At 32.8% G+C, this 17,131-nt stretch overlaps 1 protein-coding gene across 1 annotated transcript in view; it reads right to left on the bottom strand.

Annotated features, from left to right (window-relative positions):
- Positions 1-17,131, bottom strand: part of CEP135 (centrosomal protein 135) — an 85,505-nt gene that overhangs the window by 50,225 nt on the left and 18,149 nt on the right. The window contains exons 8-12 of the mRNA XM_051964541.1: positions 14,629-14,694; positions 11,368-11,506; positions 5,505-5,728; positions 3,149-3,301; positions 404-556 (exon numbers count right to left, since the gene is read on the bottom strand). Coding sequence (XP_051820501.1) covers positions 404-556; positions 3,149-3,301; positions 5,505-5,728; positions 11,368-11,506; positions 14,629-14,694 — 735 coding nt within the window. The remainder of the gene's footprint in view (positions 1-403; positions 557-3,148; positions 3,302-5,504; positions 5,729-11,367; positions 11,507-14,628; positions 14,695-17,131) is intronic.

Genomic DNA, 17,131 nt, shown 5'->3' with positions numbered 1-17,131 from the left:
AAGCTATATTATTGCTTAAAAAATAAACTTTCTGAACAACTTTTATCATAAAAGATTCTATGACAAATACATTCAATGAGATGATCTGGACTAAATTTATTTCTTTAATGTTTTTATTCATTTCAAATGCTTCCGTTAGCATGTTTTAAGTGTCTATTATGAGTGTGACACAGTCCTAGGCATTTCAATATGCAAAAATATATTTTTCATAACCCAAATATGTCTGCAATCTAGATATACTTAAAATTTAGTTGCATATTCTATGTAGCAACCACACAGTGAAAAGTTTATTGAGACAACTTTCTTTTTTTTCTTGTAAGATTTCTAAAATCTTAGGTTCTGCTTGTAAATGACATAAAAGTTACAATGAAAATCTTGAACTTCAAAGAAACAAAGTACCCACCTTTAACTTTTCTCTTAAAGCTTCCTTTTCTACAATCATTAGTCTCAAGTCAGATAATGCAGACTCTTTCTCTTTTTCCATAAGACAAAGAATATCTTGGGATGGCAGAGAATGTGTTGTTTCCTTTCTTAGTGTAGATAAATCATGCTGTGCCTTAAAAAATGAATTGTAAAAATGAGAATGCTAACAATAAAATCTTAAAATACATTGTCTAAAATAAAATAGATCATTTTGTTATATAGCATGTATGAAGTAAACTGAGGAATAATTACTTGTATTCTATGAGGAATTCTTACTTACCTGATTAATTTTCTGTACTTATATTTGCATAGACCTGTAATCTAGTAATCAATATACAAACTAAGTGATGTAAGCTGATCACTTTCACTCAATGGCACCATAACTCTGGTAGTTTCCTGGACTAAAAATCCCGATGTCTTATTTGTGTTTTCCCACTTCCTGACCACTAAGATTCAATTAGCCATAATTTAAGTTTCTCACTCCTTACCATAGTACATGACTCTATTACTAATGACCTGGACAATAATAATGATTTTTACAGTTCTTCACATTTCTATGCTTTCTCCCTCCAATCCATTCTTCGTAATATTGTCAAATAACTTCCCTTATGCACAAATATGATTGCATTACTCCTTGTCATATACTAAGTCCAAATTCTAAATATGTGAGAGAAACATGGTTTCATGGTAAAGACTCCCATCAATTGCATGGCTGGAGATATGGTTGTGATTCCTGGTCTTAGGAAGTTGCCCAAAACACTGAAAGATTAAGTAGCTTGCTCAGATCACTGAGGAAATTGAGGAGATGAGGACAGAAGTGGTTAGTTATGGAAATTGAGTGGACCCCCCCCCCCCCCCCCCGCTCCCCCGACACTGACTCCAATTCGATTCTGGAATCTGGAGCCAGCTCAGTACTTTTCTGTTCAATTATGAATCTAGAGGAATTTCTGTCTTGTGAGAACTGGAAGAAAACCTTATCGTATTGTTTGAACCAAACCTTGCATGAAGGGGAAGCTGGAGTATCACATGCTGGATGTAGCAAAACAAGCTTCATGATCCTGAAGGCACTGAAACATATCAGGGTGAGAGCTAAGAATGAGAATTTCTAGGAGTGCCTAACAACTGGTCACCTACTGAATGACAGTTTTTGAATGTAATAAAACTACTACCCTATAAAATGACAAAAGTGGTAAGTGCCAAAAATTTTGGGTAGGCTGAACCAATACAGTGATAAGAGCTGAACAAGGAAAGCAGTTTAGAAAAGGAATGGAGCATCAAGAAGAAAAACAACTCTCGAAGACTGAAGCACTCCAACATAACAGATCAACTGTATCTTCAAGAATTGCGATGAAGCATAATTCTTGCTTGACAAAGAGCTGACAACTTAAGGTGCACAAAGAGACATATTTTCAAATAAGGTCATTGTGTATATTTGTTTTTCTTGACTTTGCTTATTTGTTAAACAGATTTTTCCCCCCTTTTTTCTTCTTAGTTTCTAATGGGAAGAGAAGGTAGTGGTGGGAAGATTATATAAACAAGGATTTGAATCAAAAAAATAAAGGTCATTCAACCATTTTTTTTTTAAAACACAGAGAAGGGAACAGAAGTTACTTCAGAAAGAATAAGCAGGACAGTTTTGAAAAGAATATGTAAAATTATTACATAGTTTTGCTCATCAGTTTATTGGTATTTAACAAACATAATACCTTTTAAAAGTTCATTCAAATTCTTAGCAAAAAAAAAAAGTGGTAGTTAATAACTAAATAGCATATCACTAAGAGGCCACTTTTGCTCATAGATAATTTTAGAATGGAAGAGTACATGGTTATCTTAAAGGGGAAAAAAATGGAAGGTTATTTATTCTAGCTTTCCATATTACCCAGAAATATACCAACAAAAAAGTCATTTAGGCAATGACTGAGTATTTCTAATGATGCAGCTCAATTCCTCACAATATAATCCATTCAATTTTAAATGGCTCTAATAGTTTTAAAGTTCTTCTTTATCTCTGCTCCTATATTCTTACTCATTCACTGGACTTAAACTGGTTCTACCTTCTGAAGCTACACAGATTAAATCTAACCTCTATTCCACATGATAGTTATGACTGAATATTTCTAATGATGTAGCTCACTTCCTTACAATACAATCTATTCAGTTTAGAATGCCTTTAATATTTTAAAAGTTTTTTATCTCTACCCCTCTATTCCCACCCATTCACTGAACTTAAACTGGTTCTACCTTCTGATTAAATTTAATTATTTATTAATTAAATTATTAATTAAATGTAACCTCCATTCCACATGCAAGTTCTTCAAATAACAACAATCATGGATATGATGGAAAGATCACTGAAAACTTAATGACAATCCACATTCTCTCACATAAACTTGAACAAGCTATTTAAATTCCATTTGATAACTGTTATAAGACATAAATAAAACAGATTTGATTAGGAAGAAAATATATAGAAGGATACAGAATAACGATTTCCTGTTTTGGAAGTATAATTAAATGACAAACAAGTGTCTGACAAGCTTTACCTATGATAATAAATCTGACCTTTTAACAGAGCCTACAAATGGCAGCAACCTAATCAAGTAGTTCTACCAAGAAAATATTAAAGTAATTTATATCTGACTTCTTTGGTGATCAAACAAAAATTACACAAAGGTCAGCTAATTCCATCACATCTAATCCACGAGTTTTTTAATGAGTTTCTTACTTTATTATATAGGTCACTCAGTTTGTCTCTTTCTGCAGTTAATAGTTTCACATTGCACTGTATTTCCCCCATGTGGTTTTCAAATCTATCCAGCAGAGATTGAAGTTCATCTCTTTCTTTTGTGATCATGTTGAGTTCTGAAATGTAAGTACCCTACAAAATAATTTCAAAAATAATGTATCATGTTACAATATTTTAAAATTATATGTACTTACTGAAGCCAATCCATAAAAATATATACAATAAAGTGTAAGAAAGTTAACTATTCTAAAATAATAATATCTCAACTTTATTATTATAATTCAAGGCACGTACCACCCACAAAGTTCCTAAGCAAATAAGGCCAACAAAGGGTCAAGAACTTATTAGACCCTATCCTGCTCAACATTTTTATCAATAATATAAAACATAAATCATATTTTGATAAAAACATAAATCATATGTTTATCAAAGATGTAAATAACACAAAGTTGGGAGACAAAAAAATGTCTAACAAATAATAGAACAGAAGTGGAAGCCAAAAGACTAGGAAAATGAATTAACTAAAAGTGAATTAATACAGTTAAATGTAGATTCCTATGTCTGAATTAAAGAAAAAAATAAGTGCACAAATTCCAGCACAATAAAACTGAGATTCTTTCTCTTGAGAGAAAAGTGGAGTAGGTAGCCATTTACATCCACAAGAACCAAAAGAAGTCATCAACTGAAGCCCATCATATCAAGGAATTCAATCAATGCTCAGTTAACTTTATTTAAGCCCCTCCTGCTTGGGAGAATTTATTGTGGCAAAGAAAGTCACACCCTAGACTGGGAGACTTCTAAAAGATTCCAGCTCCCTCCATCAACTTAAAATAAATTTCCATAAACCCTCGGGTTCAGCCTGAAAAGTTTTAGGCAGAACTATATGCCTAGAACTAGTGACCATGCTACTTCATGTCTCTGAACCAGAATCAATATTGGCTAGCAATGAATGAGTATGTGTGCAGAACACATACATCTTCAATATTCTTTGCCCATTTTATTAGTGTATACCATTTGATTAGTGTGTATACTATTACAATAAAATTGCTACTTAGATCATAGACTACGTATTTGTATCCTGAAATGGCAGGTTGAATAAAAAGAATTGGTTAATAATTGATACGAAAAAAACCCTGAGATTAATATTACAATGCAATCTACTACCGGGACTTTTAATGTAACTTAAATAACTTGGCTTCCTATGTTATAGCAAATTACTATATCCACATATGATGACAGAATGTTAAAATATAAATTGAAAACTAAAAACTTTTCAACTTAAAAATATCCAATAAAAACCTGAAGGCATAGTACAACTAAAATTTGGGCAAGACCAAGAGGAAAATGTTAACCAAAATTAATAATTTGAAAAACTTTTAATTAATAATGCAAAAAATTCATTTTGGCACTCTGAAAAATAAGAAAAACAAAAACTCCATTCATACAGAATTGTATTTAAATTAACAATAAATCATTAGCAGAACCACTGAGATTTCTTCATTTTATCCACTTGGTTGATTGTTTTCTTTTTTTTTTTTAATTTAATTTTATTTAATAATAACTTTATATTGACAGAATCCATGCCAGAGTAATTTTTTACAACATTATCCCTTGCACTCGCTTATGTTTCGATTTTTTCCCCTCCTTCCCTCCACCCCCTCCCCAAGATGGCAAGCAGTCCTATATATGTTAGATATGTTGCAGTATATCCTAGATACAATATATGTTTGCAGAACCGAACAGTTCTCTTGTTGCACAGGGAGAATTGGATTCAGAAGGTAAAAATAACTCGGGAAGAAAATCAAAAATGCAAATAGTTCATATTTGTTTCCCAGTGTTCTTTCTTTGGGTGTAGCTGTTTCTTGGTTGATTGTTTTCAAAGAGGACCAAAATGACATCACTCTTAGAGCCAAGTTAGTGTGTCCAACTGTGGCTGATCATTCCAATATGAACTCAGAATGTTCTGCCACAGGTTGGATACAAATAGTCCCTATGAACATTTCAGGTGCTTTTCTAACTTTGTGCATCACATTTCTCCTGAGCTAATTCAATTCTGCTTTGCTCATATAGCACAGCACCTTCCTGTGAGTGCACAGGATGTCTCTGTACCAGTGTCTTCCATGTCATACAATCAATTCTAAAGTTCTTAAGAGAGACCTTGAGAGGGTCCTTTTATCACGTTTTCTGACCAGCTTGTGAACACTTACCCTGCGTCTGTTCTCCATAAAAGTCTCTTTGGCAAGCATGCATTTGGCATTTCAACAATGTGGCTAGCCCAATGGAGCTGCAATGAAGTTTGATTTTTATTCACTACTTTTGACCAAAAGGACATTACCTTTTCTGGACTTCTAATACTTAAACTTCTTTCACATCTTGAACTTCGTGTAGATATGGATCGATGTTTTATTATCTTTTGCAGTCTTTCTAGCTCTTTCTTATAATGATCCCGTTCTTCTTCTACACTCTTGACAAATATATCTAATCGAGAAGATGATTTTTTCCTATGAGTTATACCATGTTCTTTCTTCATTCTTTCCAATTCCAGGACGAGTTCTTTTTCTGTAAACCAATGTGGAATAAAACTGGTTTTTTTTAAAGGGGATTTTTTTGGGAGGAAGGAAGGTTATTTTGAATAAATTATCTTAATTATGATTATAAATTTTTTTTAAATATTGAATTTCTAGAACAGAAAACTCCTAGAATACAAATACTGAAGAGAGGGGAATCTTTTTTATGTAGCTTGTTAACAAGGATCAAACATTAAAAATAAAGGCAGCTTAAATTTTCATAAGAAACATGAAAAGTCATAAAATCCAGCTATAAAAATCTATTTTAAAAATCCTATATCCAAAATTCAAAATACCAGAAAAGTTTAAATCTAAATCATGTTTTTATTTTTATTTTTATTAAAGCTTTTTATTTTCAAAACATATGCATAAATAATTTTCAACATTCAATCTTGAAAAACCCTGTGTTCCAAATTTTCCCCTTCCTTCCTCCTAGCCCCTCCTCTAGATGGCAAATAATTCAATATATGTTAAACATGTGCAATTCTTCTATCCATATTTTCACAATCATCAGGCTACACAAGAAATCTCAGATCAAAGAGGGAAAAAATGAGACAGAAAACAAAATGCAAGCAAAACAACAATAAAAAGAGTGAAAATACTGTTGTGATCCATACTCAGTCCTCACTGTCTTCTCTCTGGATGCAAATGGCTCTTTTCATCACAAGACATTGTATAATCTTGCTGTTGGTGTGTACAATGCTCTCTCCTGGTTCTATTCACTTCACTCGGCATCAGTTCATGTAAGTTTCTCTAGGCCTTTCTGAAATCATCCTGCTGGTCGTTTCTTACAGAACAATAATATTCCATAATATTCATATACCATAACATATTTAGTCATGTCTCCAACTGATAGACATCCACTCAGTTTCCAGTTTCTTGCCACTACAAACAGGGCTGCTCCAAATATTATAAATCATGTTTTTAAAGAGTATTTTAGTAACTGTTTGGACATATATACTAATATTATATTTAATTTATACTTTAATATATTTAACACGTATTGGTCAACCTGCCGTCTGGGGGAGGGAGTAGGGGCAAGGAGGGGAAAAATTGGAACAGAAAGTTTGACAATTGTCAATTCTGTAAAATTATCCATGCATATAACTTGTAAATAAAAAGCTATAATAATAATAATAAAAAAGAGTATTTTAGGATTGAATTGGCAACATCATTGGGTGCTTCCAGAACTCTCAGCCCACAAATAAGTAAAGGAGTCAGATAACTGGTTGGGAGATTACAGAAATCTCTCTGTTGGCACTGAAGACAAGACTCTCTTGCATTGCCCCTACTTGGATCTGGGTTTCAGTCCTTCGTGGCAGTCCCAGGGTGAAGAAGAGATATACTATCATAGCAGAGTTTGTGGCCACCATGGGAGAATGGGAACCGTGGTCACAATTTCAGGGAGGAAAAGAGAATCAGAGTATAATCCAGGGAATTAATAATTTTATATTAACACATATTAATTTAGATACATGGATCTAAATTAATATATAGTAATATTATTAATAATTTGACCATAATACTTTAGAAGAACTCAAAACTTGTACATCCCTAGAAATAACTCTAGTAACAGCTGTACAAAAACCTTGAAGCTTGGGACAGTGTGGACCTCAGGAGCAGAACACCACTTTTTTTTTTTGGGGGGGGGGCTGAGGTAATTGGGGTTACGTGATTTGCCCAGGGTCGCACAGCCAGGAAGTGTTAAGTTTCTGAGGCCAGATTTGAACTTAGGTCCTCCTGACTTCAGGGCTGGTGCTCTCTCCATTGCACCACCTAGCCACCCCTAGACTAACCCCACTTTTGAAAAAGAGTTAAAAAGTCAAGAAACAGACTGGGAAAATGAGCAAATAGAAAATAAAATTCTAACTATAAAAAGTTATTATGATAACAAGGAAGATCAAAACACTCAGAAGAAGACAACAAAGTCAAAATTGGTACAAAGCTTCAAAGAAAAATATAAATTGGTCTTAAGTCATGAAAGAATTCAAAGAAAGATTTTAAAAATCAAGTAAGAATAATGAAGAAAAAATTGGGAAAAGAAATGAAAGTGATGCAATAAAATTATGAAAAAAGAATCGTAGCTTGGTAAAGGAAGCACAAAAAAATACTGAATAAACTTAAAAAAACAGAATAGGCCAATGGTTAAAAAAAAAGAAGATACAAAAATCCAATGAGGAGAATGCTGCCTTGAAAAGCAGAAGTGATCAGAAAAGCAGCACAAAAGAACTTCTTAAAAAGTAGAGTTGACAAAAAAAGGTTAAAAGTTCACTGAAGAAAATAATTCCTTAAAAAATCATAATTGGAGTAGAAGCTAATGACTTTATGAGACATCAAGAAACAATAAAATCAAATCAGAAGAATGAAAAAATAAGAGTCTAGATATATCATCTTTCAAAAAATTATGAAGGAAAACTATCTTGATATTTAGAACCAGAGGACAAAAAAGAAATTGAAAGAATTTACCAATAACCTCCTGAAAGAAAATGAAAACTCTCAGGAATATTAAAGCCAAAATCAGAGCTCTCCAAAGGTCAAAGAAAAAATATTGCAAACTACCAATAAGAAAAAATCGAAGTATCATAGAGCTAAAATCAGGTTAACACAAAATTTAGCGGCTTTTACATTAAAGAATCAGTAGGTTTGGAATATTATATTCTAGAGGGTAAAGGAGCTAGGGATTATAACCATGAATTGTCTATCCAGCTAAACTGAGTACAATCCTTCAGAGAAAAAACGATAATTCAATGAAACAGGACTTTCAAGTATGCTTCAGGGTTGAATAAAACATCTAACTTTCAAATACAAGATTCAAAAGAAGCATAAGATAAACAGGAAAGTGAAATCACAAGAGACTTAATAAGGTTAAACTATTTACCTTCCTACATGAGAATTTGATACTTGTACCTCACAAGAACTTTCTCATTATTAGATAAGGAAATATAGATAAAGGGCACAGGTGTGAGTTGAATATGATGGGTTTATATCTTAAAAAATAAAATTATGGAATGAGAGAAAGGAATGTACTGGGTTAAGGAAAAGGGAGAGGCAGCAAGAAAGCACTTTTACAATGAAGGAAAAAATGAAGTGGGCAGGGAATGTTTGAAGCTTACTCTCTATGGAATGGATTCAAATTGGGAATAACATACACACAGAGATGGCTATAGAAATTTATTTTATTCTACCAGAAAGTAGGAGAGAAAGGGGATATGAGAATGGAGGAAAGGAAGATTGGGGGAGGAAGTGGTCAGAAAGAAAATACTTTTGAGGAGGGATAGGGTGAAAAAAGAATAAAATAAATGAGGGAAAAGAGATGGAGGGAAATACAGTTAGTAATCACAACTTAATTTTTTGCAGCAAGTTTCCCTGATAAAAGCTTCATTTCTCAAATATACAGAGAATTGAATTGTATTTGTAAAAATAAGCCATTATCCAATTGATAAGAGGTCAAAAGATACGAATAAAAGGTGTTCAGATAAAAATAAAGCTATGGGCATATGAAAAAATGCTCTAAATCACTACTGACTGGAGAAATGCAAATCATAAACAGTTCTGAGGTGCTACCTCATATCTATCAATATTGGGAGGGGATGTAGAAAAATTGAAACATTAATAAACTGTTGATGGAATTGTGAACTGATTCAATCAGTCTGTAGAACAATTTGGAATTATGGCCAAAGTACTATAAAACCATATATAACCTCTGACTAAGCAATATCACTATTAAATGTATATTTCAAGAGATAAAAAACAAAACAAAATAAAAAAGAAAAAAAAAGGAAAAGGACCTATATCTATATCAATATCTTTATAACATCTATATCTATAGCAGCTCTTTTTGTAGTTAAAAAAAAAAAAAGAATAGGAAATTGAGAGAATGACCAATAATTGGGGAATGGTTAAATAAGTTGTGGTATCTGACTATGATGGAATATCATTATGCTATAAGAAATGATTAATGAGTAAGATATTCTCAGAAATACCTGAAAAGACTTACATGAACTGATGCAAAGTGAAATGAGAAGAACCATGAGAACCAATGTACATATTAATAGCAATACTATACAATGATCAACTATTCTCAGCAATATAATGATCCAAGACAACTCTGAAGGACTTATAATGAAGAACACTATCTATCCCAAGAAAAAGAACTGATGGGAGAATGGATATAGATCAAAATATAATTTTTAAAAATTTTCTTTTCCTTTTTTTGGAGGGGAAGTGAGTATACTTTCTTTCACAATTCAACTAATTTAGAAATATGTTTTACATGACTATATATGTATAATCTATATCAAATATCAAAATGCTTGGCTTCTCAATGAGGAGGGAGGAAAGGGAAGAAGAGAATTTGGAACTCAAAAAAATTTTTTAAATAATGTTAAAAATTGTTTTTACATGTAGTTAGGAAAACAAACTATTAAATAATTTTAATTATTTAAATTAAAGTATTTTAATACTTTAAAGTATTTACTTAAAGTATTTTACAATAATAACAATCTATCAAGGTTGTTGTTTGGCTGTGAGGTATGAACACAACAATCCTGAAGATCTCAAAGTCACTACATACAAAGTCAAATGGAGAGGCACATAGTAGTTGTGAACAAACTACCACATACTAAGGGGATTAGGACAGCAAGTGGTTAATTATGAGAACTGAGTGAACCACAAATCACTGTTATCTTGTGACCCAATTGTGGAGCTAGCTCATTTCCCTTTCTGTTCAATTATGGATTTAGTCCAAATTCTGTCTTGTGAAAAAACTTTATTCAATTATGGGAATTGGGGGGAAAACCTTATTGTACTGTTTGAATTCTGATCAAATCAGCAATCAATCGTGACTTCAAAAGACTGTCAATAAAACATAACTCCCATACTCCTACCTACTGACAAAAAAAGGCACAGAATTAAAAATGCAATTTTTATCTTTTGGAGGTGGGGTAGGGGCTTGCCTATACATATTTGCTACTTGAAGAGTGTGTAGATAATTATAGATTGGAAAAAAGAACATCAATAAATATATTTTATTAACATTTTTTATTTTCAAAACATATGCATGGATAATTTTCAACATTCACATTTGAAAAACCTCATGTTCCAAATTTTTTCTCTCGCTTCCCTCCACCCCCTCCCCTAGTTAAACATGTGCAATTCTTCTATACATATTTCCACAATTATGCTGCAAAAGAAAAATCAGATTAAAAAGGGGAAAAATGAGGAAGAAAACAAAATGCAAGAAAACAACAACAAAAAGAGTGAAAATATTAAAAAAAAATTTCATGCAGAGAAGAAACACAAAAAGAAGAAAAGTGAAGCAATTTTGTCAGTATTTTGCTAATCTTATGTGTAAAAGCCTGTACAAATCAGAAATTTAGCCTATTATACAACCCTTCATTCCTTTGTATACTGAAATATTTTTATTGATGAAATTCATAAAAAAATTTTCTAAAATAAAAGCAGGGATTACTTTTATTTTTGAAATGTTTATGTAGTTCTCATCATAAGTAATCAAAATCCTATCCAAAGAAAAAAACAAGTTCTGTTACTTATATTTTCCATCTTCTAATAAAACATACTTGGAAAAAATCATCATCAATTATAAAGTTAACTGAAAATTGCAAATCTTACCTATACTTGCAAAGCTTTCAACTTTTCGGGCAAGTCTATTTTTTTCATGTTCAATCTGATTGATAATTGTTTCAAGATCTGTTTTTAAAACTACTTCATCTGTCAATCGTGCCTTTTCTTTATGGCATAAACTTAATTCCTGAAAAGTTACAAATACAAATATTAAATTAGGATTCTTAGAAGAATTTTAAAAACACATTTAAAAATAAAGCCATCAGATAGTGCCACAATCATAATTATATAATACTATCACCTATATATTTAAAAATATTTGGTAGATTTCCTAAATCAAAAAAATAATATGGCAAGCTAAATGTAATAGCATAAAAGAGTGATTTATAATTAAAGCCACATTAAAAGCTATGTTCAATATTTAAAAAAAAAAAAAACTCAAAATGTTTTTTTTAACAAATAAATAATAGAGCAACTATACCAAATTGTTGAGTTTTCAAGGAGAAAAAGAGTTTGCTTATATAGGCCAGGAATAGAAAACTCCCACTTTAGATGTTATCCCCCTAAGAGATGTTTTAGCTACTAGTGCCACAGCTGAGAGAATAAACCTGCCCTATTATGTTACCATGACCATGTGTTTCAGCCTTATATATCTTGAAGATATGTAGCACAGAATAAAGATCAAGTCAATTAGTCAAAATTTCAAAGGACAATGAATAATTCTGACCTCACAACCAAATAGACAGCAGGATATCATGAGAGCACCATTTGGTTTGGCCAAAATTCACCTCAGAAACAAATTTAATTAACTATAATTTCATTGACTTGAAGAAAATTAGAGCTAGAATTGATCTAGTCTAAATGAACAAAAGAAGAAATCTAAGCTATCAAGTTATATTTTTAAAAAATGCTCTTAATTAGAGAAATGCAAATTAAATAAACCTCACCATTCCACCTCACAATATCAGATTTGGCAAAAATATCTGACAAAAATGGAAAATAACAGCTGTTGAAGAGGCTGCAGGAAAACAGGTACATTAACGCACTGTTGGTGAAACTGTGAAAACAATTTGGAACTATGTCTCAAAAGTTACTAACTTAAAATGCATGTCTACTCATGTCACACAGGTGGCCTATTTACCATCTCCCTCTTAACTCAATAAACTCCAGTAGCTTCCTACTGCTTCCAGCAACAAATACAAAATGCTCTATTTGGCCTTCAAAGCCCTACCCAACCTATCCACCTCTATCTTCTTTCTACACTCCACCCAAAATGGATTCATTTTCCAGTGACATGGGCCTCCTGGCTGTTCCATAAACAAAATGCTCCATCTCTTGGTCCCAGGCATTCCCTATGTCTTTCCTCCATGCCTCCTCTGCTCCAGCTACTGACCTCCTTGGCGTCCTTTAAATCCTAACTAAAACCCATCCTTCCACAGAAAGACTTCCCCAACTCCTCTCTCTGTTAGTTATTTCCGATTCCTAACGTATAGCTTGCTTTGTATATATGTGTTTGCATGTTGTCTGCATCTTTAGAGATAAGTTCCTTGAGGACAGGGACTGTCTTTTACCTTTTGGTATTTTCAAGCACTTAGAATAGTGCCAGGCAAACAGTAAGTACTTAATAAATGTTTATTGATTGGTTGGTTGATTAAATACCCTTTCACTTATAGAAAGGGCTAATACTATAAACCCCCAAAAGATCAAAAGAAAAGAGAGACAATGTGTACAAAAATATTTATAGCAGCTCTTTTAATATTGGAAAGAACTGGAAACTAGGGAGATGCCCATCAATTAGTAAATAGAAAATTATAGTATATGAATGTAATGAAATACTGTGTTGGAAAAGATAAAAAGAATGGTTTCAAGAACAACTGTGGCTACTTGTATGAATTGATATAAAGTGAGCAAAAGTAGGAGGATGAACTAAACAGTAAAAACTCTGTGAAAATAAAGAACCTTGAAATACTTCAGAATTCTGACCAATGCAGTGTTTAATCATGATTCTTCAAGATCAGTGATGCAGCACAGTACCCCACAAGTTTAGAGCAGGACTGGCTAGAGCACAGATTCACACCCTCACTCACTCACTTCTGAGTACGGCCAATGGAGAAATGTATGTTTGTTTAGAAAGGGTTTTCCCTCCAATCTCATAACCCCTCTCTGCTTCCCTGCCCTTAATGGAAGGTCATATTCTATAAAACATCCACCCAACGCAAACTCAGGAGTTTCTTGGGACATTTTGGTACAACACAGAACAAACTGGCATGACATTTACAGTGGAACTGATACATGAAGAACAAAAACAATTATTTATGCTTTCACACAATATTTCTCCATCTTATGGAGGCATTTAACACCATCAGTGGGCCTGGATCATGAAATTTTAGCAAATAGTTAAAAGAGTTTCCATGTCCCCAGTATTGACACATAACCAGAGAAATAAAGTCAGGTTGGTTACACTGGTTTATTTTAAATAGCTATGCAATAAGGAACCACAAAGTTGGCGGTAGTCAAAGCCTTTTAGACGTAGAAAATTCTTCCAATTCCATTGCCTGTGAAATAAACTTTACTATCTATAGAGAAAAATCTCTTATGCTCTGGAGAACGATCCAAAAAACCCCAAAACAGATCATTTTGTAAAGCCAGTATGGGATGTGACAATACTATAGACTAATGGTGAATTTGGCTCTCTCTAAAATGAACAAGGTTTTTATAACTTTGAGGATCACTAGAAATGATTATATGATTAATAACATTGCTTTCATTTCTAAAAAAGCCTATGTAGAAATTTTAGCACAAATTTGCCATAGACAGATCCAAATGCTTATTACCTTGGAGCCAGCAGTGAAGGGTAGAAAAAACACTAGCTCTGTAGTCAAGAGACTTTGCTTCAAATGCCAGTTCTGATACCATTTCTGTATAACCTTAAACAAGACACATAACTTTTTGGGTTTCAGTGTTTTCATCCCCAAACTGAATCAACATGGAGATGGCCTCTATGGGCTCCTTCCAGTATTAGATCTCTATTACCGTCATGCTTTCCTTGCAGTGTATACAATCCCCTACACAAAATGGGGTCAATGCATGGAATTGACTAGCAATTGAACACATCAGGTCGTCAAGTGAAAAAGGCTCACTGGTCTCCAATTACACAAAGGATAGCTCATTTTCTTAAACGAGTTGCTGCAAACTTGTTATCTCTAAACAAACAGTTCATTTTACATAAGTTTAAACATTAAAAACACAAAGTAAGAAAAATTTGCTAACTGCAGTAAAAAAAAATCATCATTTAAAATATGAACTTACCATTTTAAGTTTTGCTATTGTTTCTTCATGGGCCCGCATTTCACATTGAAGTCTTTTAATTTCTAGCTGAAGAAAAAAAAATTGGTAATAAGTTTCAAAAAATTTTAAGGTATTAAATTTAAACCATAATGAAATAAAACAAAGTCACCTTAATAATTCTTGCTACCTTTCATTTTAAGCTCTCCCCAAATATGTTCAACAAAGAGAAGCAAAGGTGAATATTTTCTTGAGAGTTAGGCTGCAGCTGTATGATCTTTTAAGAGTTAGCATTACCGAAGGTGTCATCCTTCATCTATACAGATTTTTAATCTTTTATCTCCTAGGATTTTCTCAAAGGCACATTCCAAAAGTATGAAATGGAACACAATAATAGACTGTGAAATTTTCTAGTTAAATGTTTACATGTGGGGGCAGCTAGGTAGTGCAGTGGATAGAGCACCAGCCCTGAAGTCAGGAGAACCTGAGTTCAAATCTGGTCTCAGATACTTAATACTTCTAAGTTGTGTGACCCTGGGCAAGTCACTTAATCCCAATTGCCTCAGGAAAAAAAAAAGAAAAGAAAAAAGTTTACAAGTTTACCATTTCTTTATTTTTCTTCTATTTTATATTATCATTTCTTTTCCACCTTCTATTTCTGAACCAGATGTTTGCACCACAATTTGGAGAACACAAAATTATATATTAGGATATACATTACTGTCTTTCTGAAGGGCCTATGCCTACTCTCCTTAGACTAAACACTAGGAGGAGCTAAAAGCACCTCTTTCCTTTCCCAAAAGGATGGCAGTTTTGAAATTCTCTTTTTGTTCATCTTAGAAAAAGTTTTAGTTTTTCTACTCAGCGACAATCAGGAAATCACATGTAACTAGAAATTTCTTCAGAGCTCTATCTATATTATACTTTGGTCAAGGCCTGGAGTATTTCTGTTTTGGGTCTTTTCTCAAGGCCAGAACACAGAACCAGATAGATAGCAAAGCATTTTCTTTGAAGGACAGCTGGCTCAAGGCTGGTTCTTCAGGAAAGGGGAACCACTCCTCAACTAGATGAATTAGGTGGAAAAGAACTTTCTTCAGGCAGCACTTCTTTTTCAAAGACAGACTTCCCCTTCCTACCATCAAAAATGATGACACAACCCCAACAACCACCACTGGGTAGTACTGAACTATACTGAAAAGATTGGGAAGGAGAAGAGTTTCTCTATAGAAGAATCACCTCCGCCTGTGTTTCAACACTGATGTGAAGGGTAGGGGAAAATCACAGCCTACATCCAAGGCAAGTTTTCCTACTATTGGCAATAAGGGAATAGCTCCAAATCAACATCACCATAGGATAGCTGGGCTGTTTTCAAGATAAATAAAATGCAATAGGGATGAATGACTGAGATATGGTCATATTTAAGACATACAGATAATTCTATCATTTGAATAACAGAATTAAAAATACGGGTCTTACTATTCAACCTCCACACAGTTAGTTTTGTTTTGTTTTGTTTTTCACCTTTCATACAAATTTAAGGTCTAGGAACCAGAACAGTTGGAATAAAAATCACAACTTAAAATAGAGTAAAATGCCACAATTATTCTGTGGTTGGAATTCCAGCAACTTGAAACTGTCACAAGAACAACTAACCTAGAATTAAATTCAAACACCACAATCTTTTTTTTTTTCCTCAAAGACTATTTACTTCAACTTTATCAACAAACAAAACAAAACATGTACTAAGCATCTGCCCAAATATAAGGCAGTTAAGAAGATTAAAAGATAAAAAAATAGGAAATTTATACTCTATTTGATCAGACTGCCTTTCTTCTTAAAAAAAAAAAAAAACTGATTTTATTTTACAGGCAACAAATGTGATTTTTTTTTTCAATTCTGCCCTAGGATATAGTTTTAAGTATAAGTAGTAGTTTTAACTTTAAGTTGGAAGAAATTATATAGTGTCTATAACAAAAGCACTAATAGGTTAAAAAATAATTCTCCCATTGCCTCCATCACTCCATAATCTCTTCCCCTTTGAATTTCATTCTGATAAAATTGTTCACCTAATAAAGAGCCACAGTCATTCTCCCTCCTTTCCCAAGAAGTTCAATATCTTACTACCTTCTTCTTTTTTAAAAAAATTCCTATATTGGAGGATTTGAAAAATATTCATTGATGAACCTTTAATTCCTAATTCCTTAATCTCTTCAAATTCCATTATTATTTCTGCACAACACATCCACTTTATTCAGGAACTGAATAATAGGAACTAGTCATAGTCATTGGTCACTATCATAAAATTAGTGGAACCCTTATCGGCTACATAAGGAATTACATTCTTAAATCCTTGCCAATAAAGAGTTTTAGATTTTAATATTAAGAAATGAAACAGAACCAAGATTAGTGACTGGTGGGAGAAAAGGCTCAATTGCAGGCATATCTTCAATCATATTAAGTCACATTCTATTATGGGCACATTGCTCCTTCCACATTCTCCTGCTGGCAAACTGGTTTCTGCTTCTTG

The sequence above is a fragment of the Antechinus flavipes genome, chromosome 6 (assembly GCF_016432865.1).
Source record: "Antechinus flavipes isolate AdamAnt ecotype Samford, QLD, Australia chromosome 6, AdamAnt_v2, whole genome shotgun sequence".
Classification (NCBI taxonomy): Eukaryota; Metazoa; Chordata; class Mammalia; order Dasyuromorphia; family Dasyuridae; genus Antechinus; species Antechinus flavipes.
This window is presented reverse-complemented; position numbering and strand designations above follow the sequence as displayed.